Here is an 18,391-nt window from a genome sequence, read left to right on the forward strand (position 1 = left end):
CAGCGTATCAAGCAGATTACCTTCCACAACCAAGTAAGGTTTATCCTACAGACTCAAGGAGACTTAGTTATTACTGGGAAATATTAGTATAGTAAAGCTATTAAGAAAATAATTTGATCCTATTAGGTCAATAAATAAAACAAGTCACTATTCAGTAGGACAGTATTCCTTAGGATTTTCAAAAACAAACAAAAACTAAACCAGGACTAGTAGTGTGGATCTGGAAATGGCAGCCTATGAGAAATTGGAAGCACCCTTTGTTAAAACCAGAGGCAAAGGATATCTGTTTTGACAACTATTGAATACTGAGAATTTTTTAGTCCAGAAAATTTTTTATTTTACCATAGTCGCAGCTTAACAGAAAGTTGCCCCCAAAAATGTACAGGGAGGTTTCCCCCCGTAGCAACATCTTACGTAGCTATAGAACAGTATCAAAACCGAGTAAGTCAGTGAAATACTAAACGAAATTAGAAGTAAAAACTATTGGAAAGAAGACAGTTTGCAGGTAATATGACTTCCATTGGACAATCACTAAGGAAATCAATAAAACGTTTAAAATAGAGTTTAAGGGGCGCCTGGGTGGCTCAGTCGGTTGAGCGTCCGACTTCAGCTCAGGTCACAATCTCGTGGTCAGTGAGTTCGAGCCCTGCGTCGGGCTCTGGGCTGACAGCTCAGAGCCTGGAGCCTGCTTCCGATTCTGTGTCTCCCTCTCCCTCTGCCCCTCCCCCGTTCATGCTCTGTCTCTCTCTGTCTCAAAAATAAATAAATATTAAAAAAAAATTTTTTTTTTTTTAATAAAATAAAATAGATTTTAAGATCTCCACACAGAAAAGTACAAAAATCAACGACTGTTGCTATAATATCCAGTTAAAACTATAGTACAAAAGTACTCTATTTACAGGTGTGATATGGATGAAAGTTACCCAAATGGTGTACAAGATCTTCAGGGAAAAACTTTAAAAAGTTACTAAGAGATGCAAAATGCGTGTATGTTATGTTGCTGTGCTAGAAGATCATCTAAAAGAACAAACTGATGAGATAGCTTTAAAAAAAGAAAAATTGGAAGGCTTTGCCACATGCTACAGGTTCACGGTTCCTTCTATAAGATTTCAGAGTAAAGTAACAGTGAAAACCAGAAGGTTTTTTTGTATGTTTGTAGCAAATCCATTTACGTAGCAAAATCTGGCCTGAATTGACAACATGGCTATTTGTAGTCTTTAATTATTTCACGTGGTGTGAATACGATTCTGTTTGACTGCAGAAATATTAGTAGTGTCCTTGGTTACAGGGTGTTGCCCCAGCCCTTGCTAGAAGTGTTGTGGTATAGACAAGAAGACCAGGCTCACCGTCCTTGCTAATGTAGAAAGGAGTAATCTTTGCCATTCTGGGGGATGCGTTCCTGAAAAATAACCGTGGATGACAAAACCTTGGGCAAGGTCAAGATCTCCAAGAAGAAAAGGGATTAGGGGGGAAAACAAAAAAAAAATTCATTTAAAAAGTTAGTAGACTTTATTTAGTAGAGCGGTTTTAGGTTTGCGGAACAGTTGAGTAGAAAGGACAGAGAGCTCCTACATACCCCAACTGTGCCTCTCCTCCCCAGTTTCGCCCTGTTATTAACATTTGGCATTGGTGTGGTATATTTGTTGAAATTGATGCACCAGTATCTGTGCATTATTAACTAAAGTCTGTAGTTTACAGTAGAGTTCACTCTGTGTTGGACAATTGCACAGGTCTTGACAGATGTTATAGTGTGTATCCACTATTACAGTATGCCCTAAGAATCCACCATACCCTGCCTCTCGCCATCCTCCCCTCCCTGCTTCCCCCAACCCCTGTCAACCACTGATTTCTTTACTGTCTCCAGTTTTGCCTTTTCCAGAGCATCATATAGTTAGAACCATACATACAGTAGGTAGCCTTTCCAGATTGGCTTCTTTCACTTAGCAATATGCATTTAAGGTTTCTCCATGTCTTCTTATGACTTGATGGCTCATTTCATTTTATTGCCAAGTAATATTCCATTGTGTGGATGTATCGTAGTTTATCCATTTGCTTACAGAAAGATATCTTGGTTGCTTCTAATTTTTGACAATTATAAATAAAGCTGCTACAAACGTTTGTGTGCAGACGTTTGGACATAAGTTTTTAGTTCATTTGGATAAATACCAACGTGTGTCATTGCTGTGTTGTGTGGTGAAACTATGTTTGGCTTTGCAAGAAACCACCAAACGGTCTTCCACAGTGGCTGTACCATTTTGCATTTCCACCAGCAATAAAATGAGAAAAAAAAATGCATTAAAAATTTTTTCTAGACAGCATGATATATTACAGAGAAAATAGGATCAAAAACTATATACATAGTATGATTGCAGTTGTTTTTAACAAAAAAAGACGAAAGAATTGGAAAGAAGTACAGAAGAATTTTAAATAGTTTCTTTAGGATTATGGTTGTACTTATTCCTGCTACTTTATACATTTTTAAATAATTTTTTAACTTAATGTTTATCAACTATGAGCAGGTATTGCTTTTATAATTAGAATAGTGAAAAGGGGTAATAATTTTTCCTTTCTCCTTTCTTCCTTTGGTGGTAGGAACCTGCAAATAGTCGCCTACCTCCTCACCTTATTGCACTTGACTCCACGATACCTGGATTTTTTGATGACATTGGGTATCTGGATCTCTTGCCATGTCGTCCCTTTGACACCGTTTTTATTTTCTATATGAAACCAGGTCAGAAAACAAACCAGGAGGTAAGATTTCTGAATTTGTGGGTAATTTTTTTATGCTGTAAATAACTACTTGCCTTGTGCTTATCCATAGTAGGAGATTGGTTACTATTGATGCTTAAAGACTTGTTGTGAACCAGCTCAGAAATGGAATTAATGAAAATCGTGTTGCTCAGAGTCCTGAGTCTTTTGACTCTTAAAAAATTGTAATTGGAGAGGAGCCATAGTATGTCTTTCTCCCCCTTAAGGAATTCAGATTGATAGGACAAAAGAAACTGAAATACAGAAGACTAGCCACAAACAAATTAAAGCTAGGCCCAGCTGCTTAAGAGTAAAACAGCAGCAACAAATACTTGCTGAACATCTTCTGTGTGACGCACCATGCCAGGGTATTGAAGTGAGTAACAGTCTTTCCTCTTGAGGAGCTCACCTGCGAGGTAATTTCACAAGCACGTAATTTCACTTGGGGCATGGTAATGTACAGTGGGGAAGAGAACAGCCGAGATAAAGTAAGAGATTAAAGCGGAAGACGTAAGTAAAACCTAAGTTAAATAAAAGACTTATATTGGATGCATGTATCAAAGAGACTAGGAAAAGGATGAAGAAAAATATAGGTGGGAAAATGGAAAACTGAGAGTAAGTGACAAGAGATTTGAAGGGTCTATTGGAAATGAATAGTTGAAACATGGAACAGGCTGGCAGTTGCCAGCTTTTGACTAGGAAGAAGCTAAAGGAAGATTTCTCAAATACAGTATTAGATGTGTAGGACACTAGGACTACACGATTTTGGGATGTTACTGTAATCATTATAAGACTGTTAGCCGATCAAATTGGACACACCTTAAGAAATTTACCAAAGTCACAAAATGTTGATTTATATTAGAAGCACTATTTGAAATTATTAGTGAGCTACTAGAAAATGAGATTGATTTGTGAGAAAGTTCTTCTCATTTCAGGTTATTGATTCAGTAAATACTTATTACGTGTCCACTGTCAGGTGCCAGGGTTATAGTAGTAAGCAAGATCTACAAGGTTTCTGACATCCCAGAACTACTGTCTAAGGGGGAAGACAGATGATTAAGTAAATAACCGTAGTGAAGTGTGCTAATTAGAAGCATGGTGTAGGAGCCATAAACAGGAAAACCTAACCTCATTTTAAGAACGTGTCCTGGAGGAAAAGACATTTTAGCTGATATTTGAGGTTATGTTGACAGTAGATAAAAAGACAGGTTGTTACTAACAACCGTTACATGTGTAACGGCCCCGGAGGTAAGAGAATTCCATCTTCGGAAAATTGCAGAGTCCAGTATACTTGGAACTTGGGAGAATGTGGGCTTATGATAGGCAGAGGTGAGACTTTTGAAAGAACCTCAGAATGGGATTGAAGGGGTTAGGAACTTGTTTGGAAGAAGTCTACTGCATGGTTCATAGGAGAATAATAGGGCCATTTTTTCTCTTTCCTGTAAAAGAAGACACAAACCATTGCTGTTGAGGTAACTCTTAAACTAATTCAGTTTCCTTAGCTTTCTAGGAGCTGAGAATGATTGGAACAGTGCACCTTCTCTGCGGCCTCCTAGAGAATGTCTGAACCCTGCCTTCCCTGGCCACAGGGTAGATTTAGATTAATTTCTAGCTGCCAGCCAGTGGCCTGCAGGTTGATTTGACTCATGCATTGCATCTTGACTAACTTTTCAGAAATTGTTTACTTAAGTTTCACTTCTGAATAAAAATTAAAAAAAAAATTTTTTTAATGTTTATTTATTTTTGAGAGAGACAGAGACAGAATGCAAGTGGGTTAGGAGTAGAGAGAGAGGGAGACATAGAATCTGAAGCAGGCTCCAGGCTCCGAGCTGTCCAGCACAGAGCCCAACATGGGGCTCAAACTCACGAGCTGGGAGATCATGACCTGAGCCGAAGTCGGACGCTCAACCGACTGAGCCACCCAGGCGCCCCTCTGAATAAAAATTTTAATTGGAAGAAAATAGGAAGTGGTTGTCAAATCAGTTTCCTGGCACTTCTGTGAATATGAAGGGCTGTAGGTGAACTAAATAGGTGTACTTCTATCAAGGGTATTTAAGAGAAGATGACCTGGCTGGCGATTTTTTGCCCAGCAGATTGACAAGTAATAGATGTAACAATGCATATTTTGACTTGATCGGGCCTCTGAATGGTCTTGACATAGATTAGCGTTGATACACCACATTCGGGAGCTTTTAAAAATAGTGATTCCAGGATCCCACCTCTGCTGATGCTGATGTAGGAGGTCCACAGTGCTCTAAGAAGAAACTTATGTTTAAGAAATTCCTCAGGTGACAGATTTATGTATCCCTGCTCCTATAGAATCCGTGTCAGCTCACCTGTCTCTGAATTAAAGGATGGTTCAAATCTCTATATGCTGATTTTGAGTGCTATAAATAGTGATACCTGTTGATGTGTTCAGTGTCATGTGATTCTTAAGCTTTTTGCTTTTCTGTTGTATGATTTGTGTTTTATATACATAGTTCATATGTTCATACTTTTAATATTCAATTACAGGTATTAAATTATGAGTTGAATGATCTTAGATTAAGAACGATAGATCAAATAAATGAATTAATAATTTTAGTCATTTATGCTCACACAGGAATGATGCTTAATACAAAATTAAAGTTAAATGTTCCATAAATATTATTTTCTTAAATGTTCATTTATTTATTTGTTTTGATAGAGACACAGCGTGGGTGGGGAGGGGCAGGGATGGAGAAAGAGAGAGAATCCTAAGCAGGCTCTGTCCGTGTGCAGAGCCCAATATGAGGCTCCAACTCCCAAACCAAACTGTGAGGTCATGACCTGAGCCGAAATCAAGAGTCCGGCACTTAACCAACTGAGCCCCCAGACTCCTCCATAAATATTATTAAACCAAAGGTTTAATGAAATGTTCAAAAAAAAATATTCCCTGAGTGATTTTGATACATGCCCCCGCCTGGCTTTTCATTTATAATTTCTAGAGGATTTCTTGCTTTCGTTCCTTTAGCATAGGGTTTTCAACAGCAGCACTATTGCTATTTTAGGCCACATAATTCTTTGTTAGGGGAGCTGTCCTATAAATCAGACATTTAGCAGCATCTTTGGCTTCTACTCAATAAATACCAGTAGCACCCCACAAGTTGTGGTAACAAAAATGTCTTCAGACATTGCAGCTGCCCCCTGGTGAGTGAAAACACGCCTGTGAGCACCACTGTTGTAGAACAAAGTACTTTCTTCTTGAGGCCAGTAAGAAGGTATTAAACTAGTATTTAGCAAAGAGGGGAGAACCTTCGGGTCACTTATTTTTTTCTGGAATGGCTTCATTCTCTTCTTAGGAGGATGTTTTCATGCTTGTTTGTTAATTATACCTAATCTTCATGGGCTATTTAATAGATTTGTACTTTCTATATTGTTTGTCATGATTTGTAATAAAACAATCACATACCTATGTAATGTAGCTCACGAACCAGACAGTAAACTCTGTGAAGACAGGGACATAGCACTTTTTATTTACTTTGAGTAAACGTGTCTGGCTCAGTAATTGTGTAGCTGGAGAGGGAGCTAAGGGCTTTACTCGCATTATCTCAATCTTCACGGCCATCATTAGCATCCCTCCTTTATAGATGAAGAAACTGAAATGGTGGGTTAAGGGACTCTCCCAAGGCCCAGCCAGGATTTGAATGCAAATCTGTCTTAACTAGAAGCATCATTTTTAACTATAGTGATGAATTCCCAAGTTTATTCTGAGCTTAGATTTGATTTGTCAGACACTTCAAAGCTAACCGATTTTTATGGAGGTTTATTTTGATGTGCTCTTTTGTTTCCTTCATTATAGCTGATGATTGGTATGTATTTCAGATTTTAAAGAATGTGGAATCTTCCAGAAATGTTCAGCCACATTTCCTAGAATTTTTGCTCTCCCTTGGTTGGTCGGTAGATGTGGGCAAACACCCCGGTTGGACTGGGCATGTTTCCACCAGTTGGTCTATTAACAGTTGTGATGATGGTGAAGGACCTGAACAAGGTAAAAACCCATAACGGTCATGCGTTTTTTCTTGTTTTGTTATCCTTGATTTCTCCCCCTTCACTAGAAGTTTGTAGTCTTATTATAAAAAGAAAGAAAGAAAGAAACCAGAGGTATATGAAGGAAAAGTTTGCTTCCCCTAATTCTAGTCCTCATAAGAGGTCACTGAACAGTAGTTTGTATATTGTTAGGTGAGAAATTTTCTGTTTTTAATGATGATTGAGTTTTAGCATTTTTTCATATTTTTATTTCTTTCCTGAGAGCCACTTGTTCATTTATTTCCTCTTCCCAGTTTTTTGTTGGTGGTCTTTTATGTATTACCGGTAGGACATTGTATTCATTTTTTTTGTTTGTTTGTTTATTTATTTTGGGAGGGGCAGAGAAAGAGAGAATCCCAAACAAGCTCTATGCTGTCAGCGCAGAGCCTGACATGGGGCTTGATCCCATGAACTGTGAGATCATGACCTGAGTCAAAATCAAGAGTTGAATACTTCGGGGCGCCTGGGTGGCTCAGTTGGTTAAGCATCCAACCTTCAGCTCAGGTCATGATCTCATGGCTCATGAATTCAAACCCTGAGTCGGGCTCTGTGCTGACAGCTCAGAGCCTGGGGCCTGCTTTGGATTCTGTGTCTCCCCCTCTCTCTGCCCCTCCCCCACTCACGCTCTGTTTCTCTCTCTCTCAGAAATAAATAAACGTTAAAAAAAAAAGAAAAAGATTCGGAGGCTTAACTGACTGAGCCACCAGGCACCCCCATTGTGTTCATTTTAATTGAGCACTATACTAGCTCTCAGGAATGTTACTTTTGTTAATTCATTCCTGTTGGCTTAACTGCCTGTACATTTTACATTCTGTCACTGACGATTGGGGAAAGGGAGAGCAGAAGCAGAGCTGAGGAGCAGTAGAGAGAGACCAGGGACAGAAATGCCTTGAAAGCAAGAGTGTAAAAGTCACAGACACCTGCCCTAACTTCTTTCAGAAGTCTGTGGTGATCTTGTTCCTTTGGATTATTAGTTCTTCCCACGAGACTGTTTTCATAATATGCTCCATACAGATGAGTTCATGTCTGCTAATCAGAAGTGGCCTAATTTAGAATACTTTCAGAAACTGTGAAATTAAGGTTTTATTATTTAAAGTTAGTGTAAAGACATTTAATGAATATTTATAGTCTTGTTCTTATACACGAATTGGTTCTTGCTGGAAACATGCCTTCTATTGATTACCACTTTATTTGACCATTTAAAATTTCATGAAGTAGGATAAAACTGATTTTCCCCACTGTTTGGAGCAGTAATGTAGTGTTTCTCATTCCTAGATGAAGTGATTTCCTCTGAAGACATTGGGGCTAGCATTTTCAATGGACAGAAGAAGGTGCTGTATTATGCCGATGCCCTTACGGAAATAGCTTTTGTAGTTCCTTCTCCTGTGGAATCCTTAAGTAAGAACATTTTTTGTTTGGTGTTTTAAAATCTATTTTTGTATTCACTGGTTTGTGCATTGGGAGAGATTCTGAAGTCATCTAAGTCATCTGAAGTCATCATTGTTCAGCTTCTAAGGCATGATAGCTTTTAGATTATGCAGAGGTATAGGATGTTAGCTCCTCTTAATTTTCTTAAGGACACTAGTTAAAGACAGGCAGACTGACCCTCTCATAGTAATCTTAAACGAACTGCAACCTATTTTTTTTGGTCTTTCTTTAATCAATACATAGAAGGCTTGTTTTCCAGTTTATTCATTTCTTTCTCTGGCATCGTTATGAATGAGCCCCCACTTACTTGCCTGTTTCCATGTAACAGCCTTGTACGGCACGCCAGAGAATCCTACAGTTGGAGGGCTCTCGTGATAGCATTTGGCTGATCTGACACCAAGCGGGAGAAACTCCACAGCCTAGAAGAGGTGGCGATTAAGCCTGTTCTTCTTAAGGATCAGGAGTGATTATGACTTCTCATTCTGAATCCATAGTCTTATCTTGCCTAGGACCTTTGCTTCTTGCAAATTAAGCCCCCTTCTTTGTGCCTGACCAGGCAATAGATGGAAAACTTCACCTTCTTCATTGAGACCATCTGTAAGACGGGCTGCTACACATCACACTTTCATGGTCTCATCTCCAGGCTAATGAGTGCTTGTGCCCTGCTCTGGCAGCCTCCTGACCTTTGTACTTAGATCCCTGACTTCCCCCACTAGCGCCCCATCTTATATTTTGGGGCCAGTTATATCCCTGGCAAGAGGGGCCTCCCATGGTCTAGGCCAGTATCCTAGCAGCTGTTTGCCTTCATGTCCAGGCTTTGACCTACCACCTTGATTTCAGATGCCAGACTCCATTTGTCCTGTGTGGGTTGAGGCCCTCCCTGGTGGTGTCTCTACTCCAGCCTGTTGGCACCGACACAGCTCGATCCTTGTCTTTGCACTTTAGTTGCCACAGTTGGGTCTTCACTTGTGTCATGAAACATCCCATGTGGCACCTGTGCCCCTGCTCCAACTCAGCCTCCTCCTGTTTCTGGAGACTTGTCTTTTTTTTTTTTTTTTATAACTCTCTATATCCTTGTCTCCAACCAGATCACTTCTTAATCACAGAGACTAAGTCCTCTGCAGCTTTGGAATGCCCCACTGCTACTTGGTACCACGCTCCATGATTGAATGTATAATCAGAATAATTCAGAGAAAAACAGATGGCTTATATTCTACGTCTGAAAAGTCAAAAATATTTTCTAGTCTTACCTCGGTTATCCTGTAGTGCAGGAACTGGAAAACTATGGCACACAGACCAAAATCAGAACACTAAGTACAGTTTTTACATTTTTGAAGTGTTCTAAATAAAATACAAAGAAGAACATGCAATTGAGACCTACATAGCCAGCACTATGACCCTTTACAGAAGAAGTTTACCAACCCTTTGTCTAGAGGCAGTGACTTCTCTTAAGTGACTTAAGTTAGCCTATTAGCGTAAATAGTTTAAAAACTTCTCCAAAGAAGTAGATATAATTGATTTTATTTTTTACTTCATAGCTGATTCATTGGAAAGTAACATCTCGGACCAAGATAGTGATTCAAATATGGATCTTATGCCTGGGATCCTGAAACAGCCATCCCTGACACTTGAGCTTTTTCCTAATCACACTGACAATCTTAATTCCTCACAGCGGGTAAGTCATTTTGTTTACAGCTCTAAAAATTTGTTATGAAATGGGGGTGATTATAGAATCATGCCTGAAAAGCTGTTAACCGTAACCCAGAGAGCAATTTCAGCAGTACTGATTCATTAGTATCTTAATTTTTAAAATTCAGATTCTCACGATTTTCTTTTTTTTCAGCTTGCAACAAATAGGTCATTCTAAGACAGCTTCTGTTGTGTTCCATGATTTGGCCATTCTGGTACCATGCTTGGTTCTCTCACCCGTTCCTTCCCAGCCTACGTTTTTATTGGGTCCCTGAAATATCCATGAAAGGTACAATAGTGGCTATACGTTCCACGTCATTAATCATGCAGCATTCCACTTAAACGAGTCTGCTGTGTACAAATGGTAGCATTTTGGAGACTAACCCAGTGTATGAATAGATACACTGAGTGAGGCACCCAGCCGCCACTACAAGAAGGGAGCATTTTACTTTTATACTTTCTTTCTTACCATATCAGGAGATGTTATGTCTTTATTTTTGTTTTCTCCTCATGTTACCTCTTCATCCTTACACTTGGAAAGTGGACAAGTAAGGGATAGCAAGTGTATTGGATCATTTCATGAATGTGGGAAGATTGATTTATAACAAATAGTAAGAAAGACAAAAGAAGTGTAAACTTGTTTGAACCATTGTTTGATTTTACAGGATTTTAATTTGGCTCCTTCCATAGTGAAAGTTGTGTTTAACATAAGTACAGTTGACTCTTGAACAACACAGGCTTAAACTGCATGGGTCTACTTATATGTAGATTTTTTTTTTTCCAATAAATACAATGCAATACTGTAAATGTATTTTCTCTTCATTATGATTATATTTTATTTTATTTTATTTTATTTTATTTTATTTTAGAGCATGAGCTGGGGAGAGGGGTAGAGGGAGAGAGAGAGAGAGAGAGAGAGAGAGAAAGAGAGAGAAAGAGAGAGAGAGACTCTTAAGCAGGCTTCATGCTCAGTGCAGAGTCCAGTACAGGACTTGATCCCATGATCTCGGGATCATGACCTGAGGTGAAATTGAGAGTTGGATGCTCAATTGACTGAGCCACGTAGGTGCCCCTTCCTTATGATTTTCTTAATAACATTTTATTTTCTTTAGCTTTATAGTGTATAATTCATCTAATGTATAAAATATGTGTTAATCAACTATTTATATTATTGGTAAGATTTCTGGTCAACGTAGGCTATTAGTAGTTAAATTTTTGGAGACTCAAAAGTTACACTTTTTGACTGCATGGGGGGATCAGCAGCCCAACCCCTGCATGGTTCAAGGGTCAACCATATATAACTATATATAACTATATATATATACATATATATATACATACATATATATATATATACATATATACATACATATATACATACATATGTATGTACATATGTACATATATGTACATACATATACATATATATACATATGTACATACATATGTATACACATATATATAGTTATATATAGTTATATATAGTTACATGCATGCTTGAAAGAGAATACAAGAGAAGTATTCACCTTTAAAATTGATTTAGGAAAAATAGTTAAGTTGTGTAAGACTCTGAAGTAGATCAATTTTGAAAATCAGGAGTTGCTATATTTAAAAGGCTTCATAGAATAGTTTGTAGATGAACATGTCTGTGTCAGGTGATAATGTAGGATTTCAGCCAGATCTAATATTCAGTGATTGGCAGTCCTTGTACTCATTTTCTGAATGCTAGCATAGGTATCCCTTAAAATCCAAACTCTATAAAGCACCATGTTTTTTTTTTTTTTTTAATTTTTTTTTTCAACGTTTTTTATTTATTTTTGGGATAGAGAGAGACAGAGCATGAACGGGGGAGGGGCAGAGAGAGAGGGAGACACAGAATCGGAAACAGGCTCCAGGCTATCAGCCCAGAGACTGACGCGGGGCTCGAACTCACGGACCGCGAGATCGTGACCTGGCTGAAGTCGGACGCCTAACCGACTGCGCCACCCAGGCGCCCCAAAAGCACCATGTTTTTATTATTTATACTTTGCAGACTACTACTATCTTAAAAATAGAACTTATTTTACCAGGGGGCACCTGGGTGGCTCAGTCGGTTGGGGATCCAACTCTTAATTTCAGCTCAGGTCATGATCCCAGATCATGGGGATCAAGCCTCATGTTGGGCTCCGTGCTGAACATGGAGCCTGCTTAAGATCCTCTCTTTGCCTCTGTCCCTCTCCCAGCTTGTGCTTTCTCTCTCCAAAATTAAAAAAAAAAAAAAAAAAAAAAAAAAAAAAAAAAAAAAAAAGAACTTATTTTACCAGCAAAAATGGATTTACTCAAGAATAGCAGAGAATTTCAGTTTGGGACATGCAACTTATGGTAAAACTATAGGCAAGCCCAGCAAACAGAGGAGAGGAACATCATTTTATGGAGAAGGAGGATGTTGGGAGGGGTCATTTTGAGTGAAAGTGCATTGGAGAAAAGCAAGAGTTAGGGATGAGAGTGACCAAGGTTTTTCATTGGCTGAGTTGCAGGGGTAGTCAATTTCTTGGCAGAAGATTCCATGTATATCTTTTCCTGGTGGAACCTGTAATTGATGATTCTTTCCTGTTGATGATTCTGTTGGGGATCCGTAATTGACAGTTCTAACTATAATTGCTTTTGGGTGGTACAGCTCCTTTTCTAGCCTCCCTACTCCACTTGAGTGGAGTTTCCCTTAATTAATTTTCACACTGCTAACTAAAAAAAGAAAAATCATGCTATCTCAATAGATGCAGAAAAAGCAGTTGCCATAAAACTCAACATTCGTTCATGAGAAAAACTTTCAGCAAACTATAAACAGAAGAGAATTCTCTTAACCTGAGACAGAGCTCTACTGGAAGCCTATCGCTAACATTATACTGTACACTATTCTGTGACTGCTTTCCCCCCAAATGGAGGACACAGCAAGGATGTCTGCTCTCACCACTTCTGTTTAACATGGAGTCCTATACAGGGAAATATGGCAAGAAAAAGAAATAAAATACAAAGGACTGGAAAGGAGAAATAATACTGTAGATATTTGCAGATGACTTGATCGTATATATAGAAACCCTGAGGAATCTTTTTTAAAAAGTCTACTAGATCTACTGAGTACGTTTATTTTTTTTTATTATTTTTTTAATGTTTATTTTTGAGACAGAGAGAGACACAGCATGAGCAAGGAAGGGGCAGAGAGAGAGGGAGACACAGAATGTGAAGCAGGCCCCAGGCTCTGAGCTGTCAGCACAGAGCCCGACGCGGGACTCGAACTCACGAACTGTGAGATCATGACCTGAGCCGAAGTCGGCCGCTTAACTGACCGAGCCACCCAGGCGCCCCCTGAGTGCGTTTATTAAGGTTATAGGAGAAGAGGTCACTGTGTTAGGCAGATGACCCTCAGAGACTCTTGCCTCTGTATGATGTCCTCTGTGTGTGGGTAGAACCTATGAATATGAGAAGATATCTTATGATTATGTTAGATTATATAGCAAAAAGGGACTTTGTAGATATAGTTGTTAAGGTTGCTTTGAGCTGATCAAAAGGGAGATGATCCAGGTAGGCCTGACCTGATCACAGGAGCCCTTTAAATCTAGGGCTAGAAGTCAGAGATGCAAAGTTGGTGAGGAGCCATGCTAAGAAAATAGTCTCTGAGTGGGGCAGGTGTCTGCCACCAATTTGGGGATGATCTCTCAGCCACAATCATTTTCTGTGAATGCCAGGACAGAAATAAAAATGGAAACAAGAATCTAGGGGAAGTGCCATGATTTCTGGTCATCTGCTAAAGACAGGTATATTTCTGTGCTAATAAAGCGGTTTTATTTTTAAAATTCAACTTAGATGTGAGATTCTGCCTTCTGTACACATAGCTTTGTCTGGGGCTTTAGCATAAACTCACCCCTGCTGCATGCCCTCAAGGGTGGGGCTCAAGAGTGCCGCCAGTTTGCTGAAGGGGAACCACATAGGCCTGCCAGCCTTTCAGGGAAACTTAAAGTCGATTGGGTGGGCAGGGAAGCCAGAAGCAAGCTGTGCATGATAGCAATGACATAAGCAACTCTTTTTTTCTTTCTTTTTCTGCTGACAGGAAAAAGGCCTTCTTTTTGGCCTAGATTGCAGTAGGAAAGTTCTGGCCTAGAAACAAGAACTAGAAGTAACTTGCTGGTGGACATTTTAGAGATTAGGATCCCCAAGCAAGCCAGTGATGTCACTGTGATGAGGAAAGCATCTTGCTTGCTGGCCGTAGGGATAGACTCAAATCGTTTGAAGCCCTCATTAAAACATTGCCCACAGATTTTACTTGTGTTGATGTAAGTTATAATTGCTCAGTATTCCTTAACTTTTTTCCTTTAAGAATTTAAGACCTTCATTTCTTTGTTCTAGGTTGAGACTTGATAAACAGAGGGGCCAAAGAAGAACGTTTTCGCAAATATGTTTCACTTTTTTCCTAAAGTGATTTCCCATGACTGATTTTTACATCACTGGGTAGCTTGATGAATACTGTGATTGGGTGGTTTTATTAAGTCACTTTTTTTCCCCCTTCCCCTTTTCCGTTTCTGCTTCTCTCTACTTCGTATAGCTTAGTCCCAGTTCCAGAATGAAGAAGTTGCCTCAGGGTCGTCCTGTGCCTCCTCTTGGACCTGAGACCAGAGTTTCTGTAGTCTGGGTGGAGCGCTATGATGATATAGGTACTGTGTAAGGACTTTGTCCATACGTAAAATTATTGTAGGATGACGGTGACTTGCTGAATGTCTGTAGGAAGAGGCAGCACAGGTGTGGTCTGGTGGCCGAAGCTGGGGCCGCAGTTCAGCAAGCCTGGGTTGGCATCCCGACTCCGCCCCTCACTCAGTTTCTTTAAGCCTTAGATTACTCACCTGTTCAATGGAGATATCCATTTACTTCTGGTTGTGACGATTTGGTGAGACTAGGGGATATAAACTTTTAGCTATTCTTGATGTCACAGTTAGTAGCCTATTGCCAGTTGGTCCCATTGCCTGTAGCCCCCAGGCATCCCAGGACCTGTGGAAAGAGAAAGGGGGGAACTTCCCTCACCCTCTGCACAAATCCTGCTGTCTAGTTCTGGTGTAAATATTAATTTGTCCTCAGGAACTCTGCTGTGGATAAGTGTCTCATGGTTTTTATGTAAGCAACATAAAAGCATTAGAAATGTATACTCAGCCTAGAATGTCATCGAGCTCAGGGTTTGTGGGAAAGTGTGGTAGTTGCTTTTTAACCAAGCCCCCAAAGACCACAGATCATGTTCTAGAAAAACTCTGCTTTAGAAGAACTTAGCTAAAATATGTCTTGGGTGTGTTGGGGGAGATTTTCTTTTTTCTTTTTCTTTTTTTTTTGGGGGGGGGCTAGGGGAAGGAATAGTTAGGATTATGTATTTTAGGATAGCACAATCCATATATTTTTTGCACACTTGTATAAAGAGACTAAGACATTAGATTTCATGCTATTTATTTTGGAAATATGAGGGAGATATTAATTGTCCTGCTGTTACTTTTTTCCAGAAAACTTTCCCCTTTCAGACCTACTGACGGAGATCAGTACTGGTGTGGAGACCACCGCAAATAGTAGCACTTCTCTGAGGTACAGTCTTGATTTGCCTGAGGTTCACCAGCAAGTCTTTAAGCACAGAGAAACCTATTTGTTACAGTGTGTTGATTGTGGTTTCATAAAGAAGACATAATGAAGCAAAAAGGATGAAGACAATAAGACATAGACGTAATTAGGGGGAAAGAATCAAAGGAAGAAGTTGGTGGATAAATGCACAAGGTGATAAATTAGCATGCATTTTGAAGTGGCATAATTCATTGCTAGTTGACATTTATCTGCAGCAAAGAGAAAAACGAACAGCTGGAAGCAGCTAAGTATTAACCATAATAACAGACTAGCAGTATTAGGTAGAAGTAAAATTGGTTACATTGGTTGAGACATTCTGGATAGTTAACATATCCTAATTCAACGAGCTCTTTAATGGAAAAATATTTCTAAGTAAAGTGTAATACTTTATTATAGTGGTAAGATTTCTGTTTTTAGCTGCCCATGCACAAAAAGGATAAAAAGAAAATAATAGGATTCCAAAATTAGTAACAGTGTATTTGTATAGGCTTTTTGCTTGCTTGTGTTGGGTTTAAACAAATACATTAAAACAACTCCACGAGGTGCAGTTATCATCTCTGTTTTACAAATGGAATAAAATAGGTTCATAGATGGGGCGCCTGGGTGGCTCGGTCGGTTAAGCGTCCGACTTCAGCTCAGGTCACGATCTCACGGTCCGTGAGTTCGAGCCCCGCGTCGGGCTCTGGGCTGATGGCTCAGAGCCTGGAGCCTGCTTCCGATTCTGTGTCTCCCTCTCTCTCTGCCCCTCCCCCATTCATGCTCTGTCTCTCTCTGTCTCAAAAATAAATAAACGTTAAAAAAAAAAAATTAAAAATAGGTTCATAGAGGTGATTCCTCAGTATCACGCATCCAGTTAATGAAGGAGAAAGTGATCTGAACCCAGATGTCTGACCCCAAATGCTAACCTTATCCGGTACGGCAGGGACCTACCCTACCCTTGATTCCAAGCTACATGATCTGTTCATATTGCATGTAAGATGAATTTATTCTGACAGCATTTGATTATTGTTATATCATTGAAGTGAGTAAAGATGATTTATTTTAACATCCTGTTTTTAAATTTCCAGAAGAGGACGTATCATTCTTAAAACTTGTGTTTTTTATACTAAAGTATTTTAAAGCAAATTATAGATATTCTGACATTCTAAATATATCAGTCTGCATTTCTAAAAAGTAAAGAACACTTTTCAAATAAAGATAACGTTATCACAATCCTAAAGTTAGTAATAGTTCCTTAATTGTATCTAATAACCAGCTCCTATTGAAATGTCTCCGTTTCCTCTAAAATATCCTTTATACTGGTCTTTTCAAACAAGAATCCACTCTAGAACCTTGTGTCTGATGTTAATATGCCTTCAGTCTCTTTTACTCCAGGACAGCCCTTTTTGTCTCCATGATGCTGACTTGCTAAAGAGACTAGAGTAGTTCATGAGGTGGACTCTTCCAGAACTAGTTTGGAAGAGTACTTTTAAGTGTCTTGTATTGGTAGTGCTGTTACTGTTTAAATCTTCTTCTTTTTTTAATGTTTACCTTTGAGAGAGCGTGAGCAGGAGAGGGGCAGAGAGAGGGAGAGAGAAGTTCTGAAGCATTCTCTGTGCTGCTGACAGCAGCAAGCCCGGTGGAGGACTCGAACTCACAAACCAAGAGATCCTAACCTGAGCCGAAGTCGGATGCTCAACCGACTGAGCCACCCAGGCGCCCGCCCCTGTTTTAATCTTTTTAGGTCAAAAGTTCTATGACTAGACTGTAAAAATTGTATTTTGTTGGTAGACTGGCAAAATCAACAACTTGTCTTGCTGACAGAAGTAACTATAGGATTGACTTTTATATGACATATTGAAAATTGACTTAATGTTGCTTTGGCTAGAATCACTTTATCTATATAGAAAGAAAGCTCATTGTATTGAGAACAGAAAACAGGCCAGCAGGTAGCAAGTATCACAGAGTTATAACATGGAAACGTCTAGATGCAATGACATAACCCCGAGCATGATGTGTATGTATCTCTGTCTTCTAAAGGTGAAATTGTGACATTAGCACCTGTCACCTACTCAGAGGCTTTGAGGGCTTTGGCCCTGCCAAGATACAGCCATTTATCACCTCTGCTAAGGAGGACACTTGTAGCTGGCCCAGACTAATGGTCCTCCCAACCTCCTCCCCGCCAACCCCTGAAAAAAAGATTGGAGATCCCCATAGTGGCCCTAACCTACATTCCCTCTTCTGCTCTGAGATGCCAGCATTGACTGGAGGAGTTCTCTGCACTCTGGCTACCCCTGCTTTTGTTCCCTACAAGAAGGAGGAACTAAGTGAAAGTCCCACAGCCGGTTGCTAGATTCACAGCTTCCCACCAGACATTTCTCTGCCTTTTCTTCCACCCTGTGTCCCTGGTGGTTTTAAAACACATTTTTTAGCCCCTCCCCCCTTTTTTGTCCGTGTGAAAAGCCCAAGCCCAGTAATGGGCGTTTAGGGCTACATGTTAGTGGGAGGGGGGCAGCAATATGGGCTCCCAGAAGGAGGATCCGAGCGGACTGACCTGTTGGCTGTTCAGACTGCATCAAGCCTGGCATTGGGGCGCCTGGGTGGCTCAGTTTGTTAAGCTTCTCTTGATTTCGACTCAGGTCACGATCTCATGGTTCACGAAATCAAGCCCCGCATCGGGCTCTGCACTACGTGCGCAGAGCCTGCTCGGGATTCTCTCTCCCTCTCTCTCTGCCCCTCCGCTGAACATGTGCATGCACGCCCTCTCTCTCGTTCTCTCTCTCAAAATATATGAACAAACAAAAACCTGGCATCAAGTCTTCTTAAAATTCTTATATTGCATATGGGGGACTTCAACTTTTATATGTCTGGGGTA

The 18,391-nt window shown here is 39.8% G+C and overlaps 1 protein-coding gene across 7 annotated transcripts in view; it reads left to right on the forward strand.

Moving 5' to 3' along the window:
• RALGAPB (Ral GTPase activating protein non-catalytic subunit beta) overlaps window positions 1–18,391 on the forward strand; it is an 89,082-nt gene that overhangs the window by 65,964 nt on the left and 4,727 nt on the right. For all 7 annotated transcript variants that reach the window (XM_060617455.3, XM_081795347.1, XM_060617463.3 and 4 more), the window contains 6 exons: window positions 2,593–2,751; window positions 6,592–6,757; window positions 8,071–8,193; window positions 9,762–9,898; window positions 14,489–14,597; window positions 15,426–15,504. In XM_060617455.3, coding sequence (XP_060473438.1) covers window positions 2,593–2,751; window positions 6,592–6,757; window positions 8,071–8,193; window positions 9,762–9,898; window positions 14,489–14,597; window positions 15,426–15,504 — 773 coding nt within the window. The remainder of the gene's footprint in view (window positions 1–2,592; window positions 2,752–6,591; window positions 6,758–8,070; window positions 8,194–9,761; window positions 9,899–14,488; window positions 14,598–15,425; window positions 15,505–18,391) is intronic.

The sequence above is a fragment of the Panthera onca genome, chromosome A3 (genome assembly GCF_046562875.1).
Source record: "Panthera onca isolate mPanOnc1 chromosome A3, mPanOnc1 haplotype 2, whole genome shotgun sequence".
In the NCBI taxonomy this organism is placed as follows: Eukaryota; Metazoa; Chordata; class Mammalia; order Carnivora; family Felidae; genus Panthera; species Panthera onca.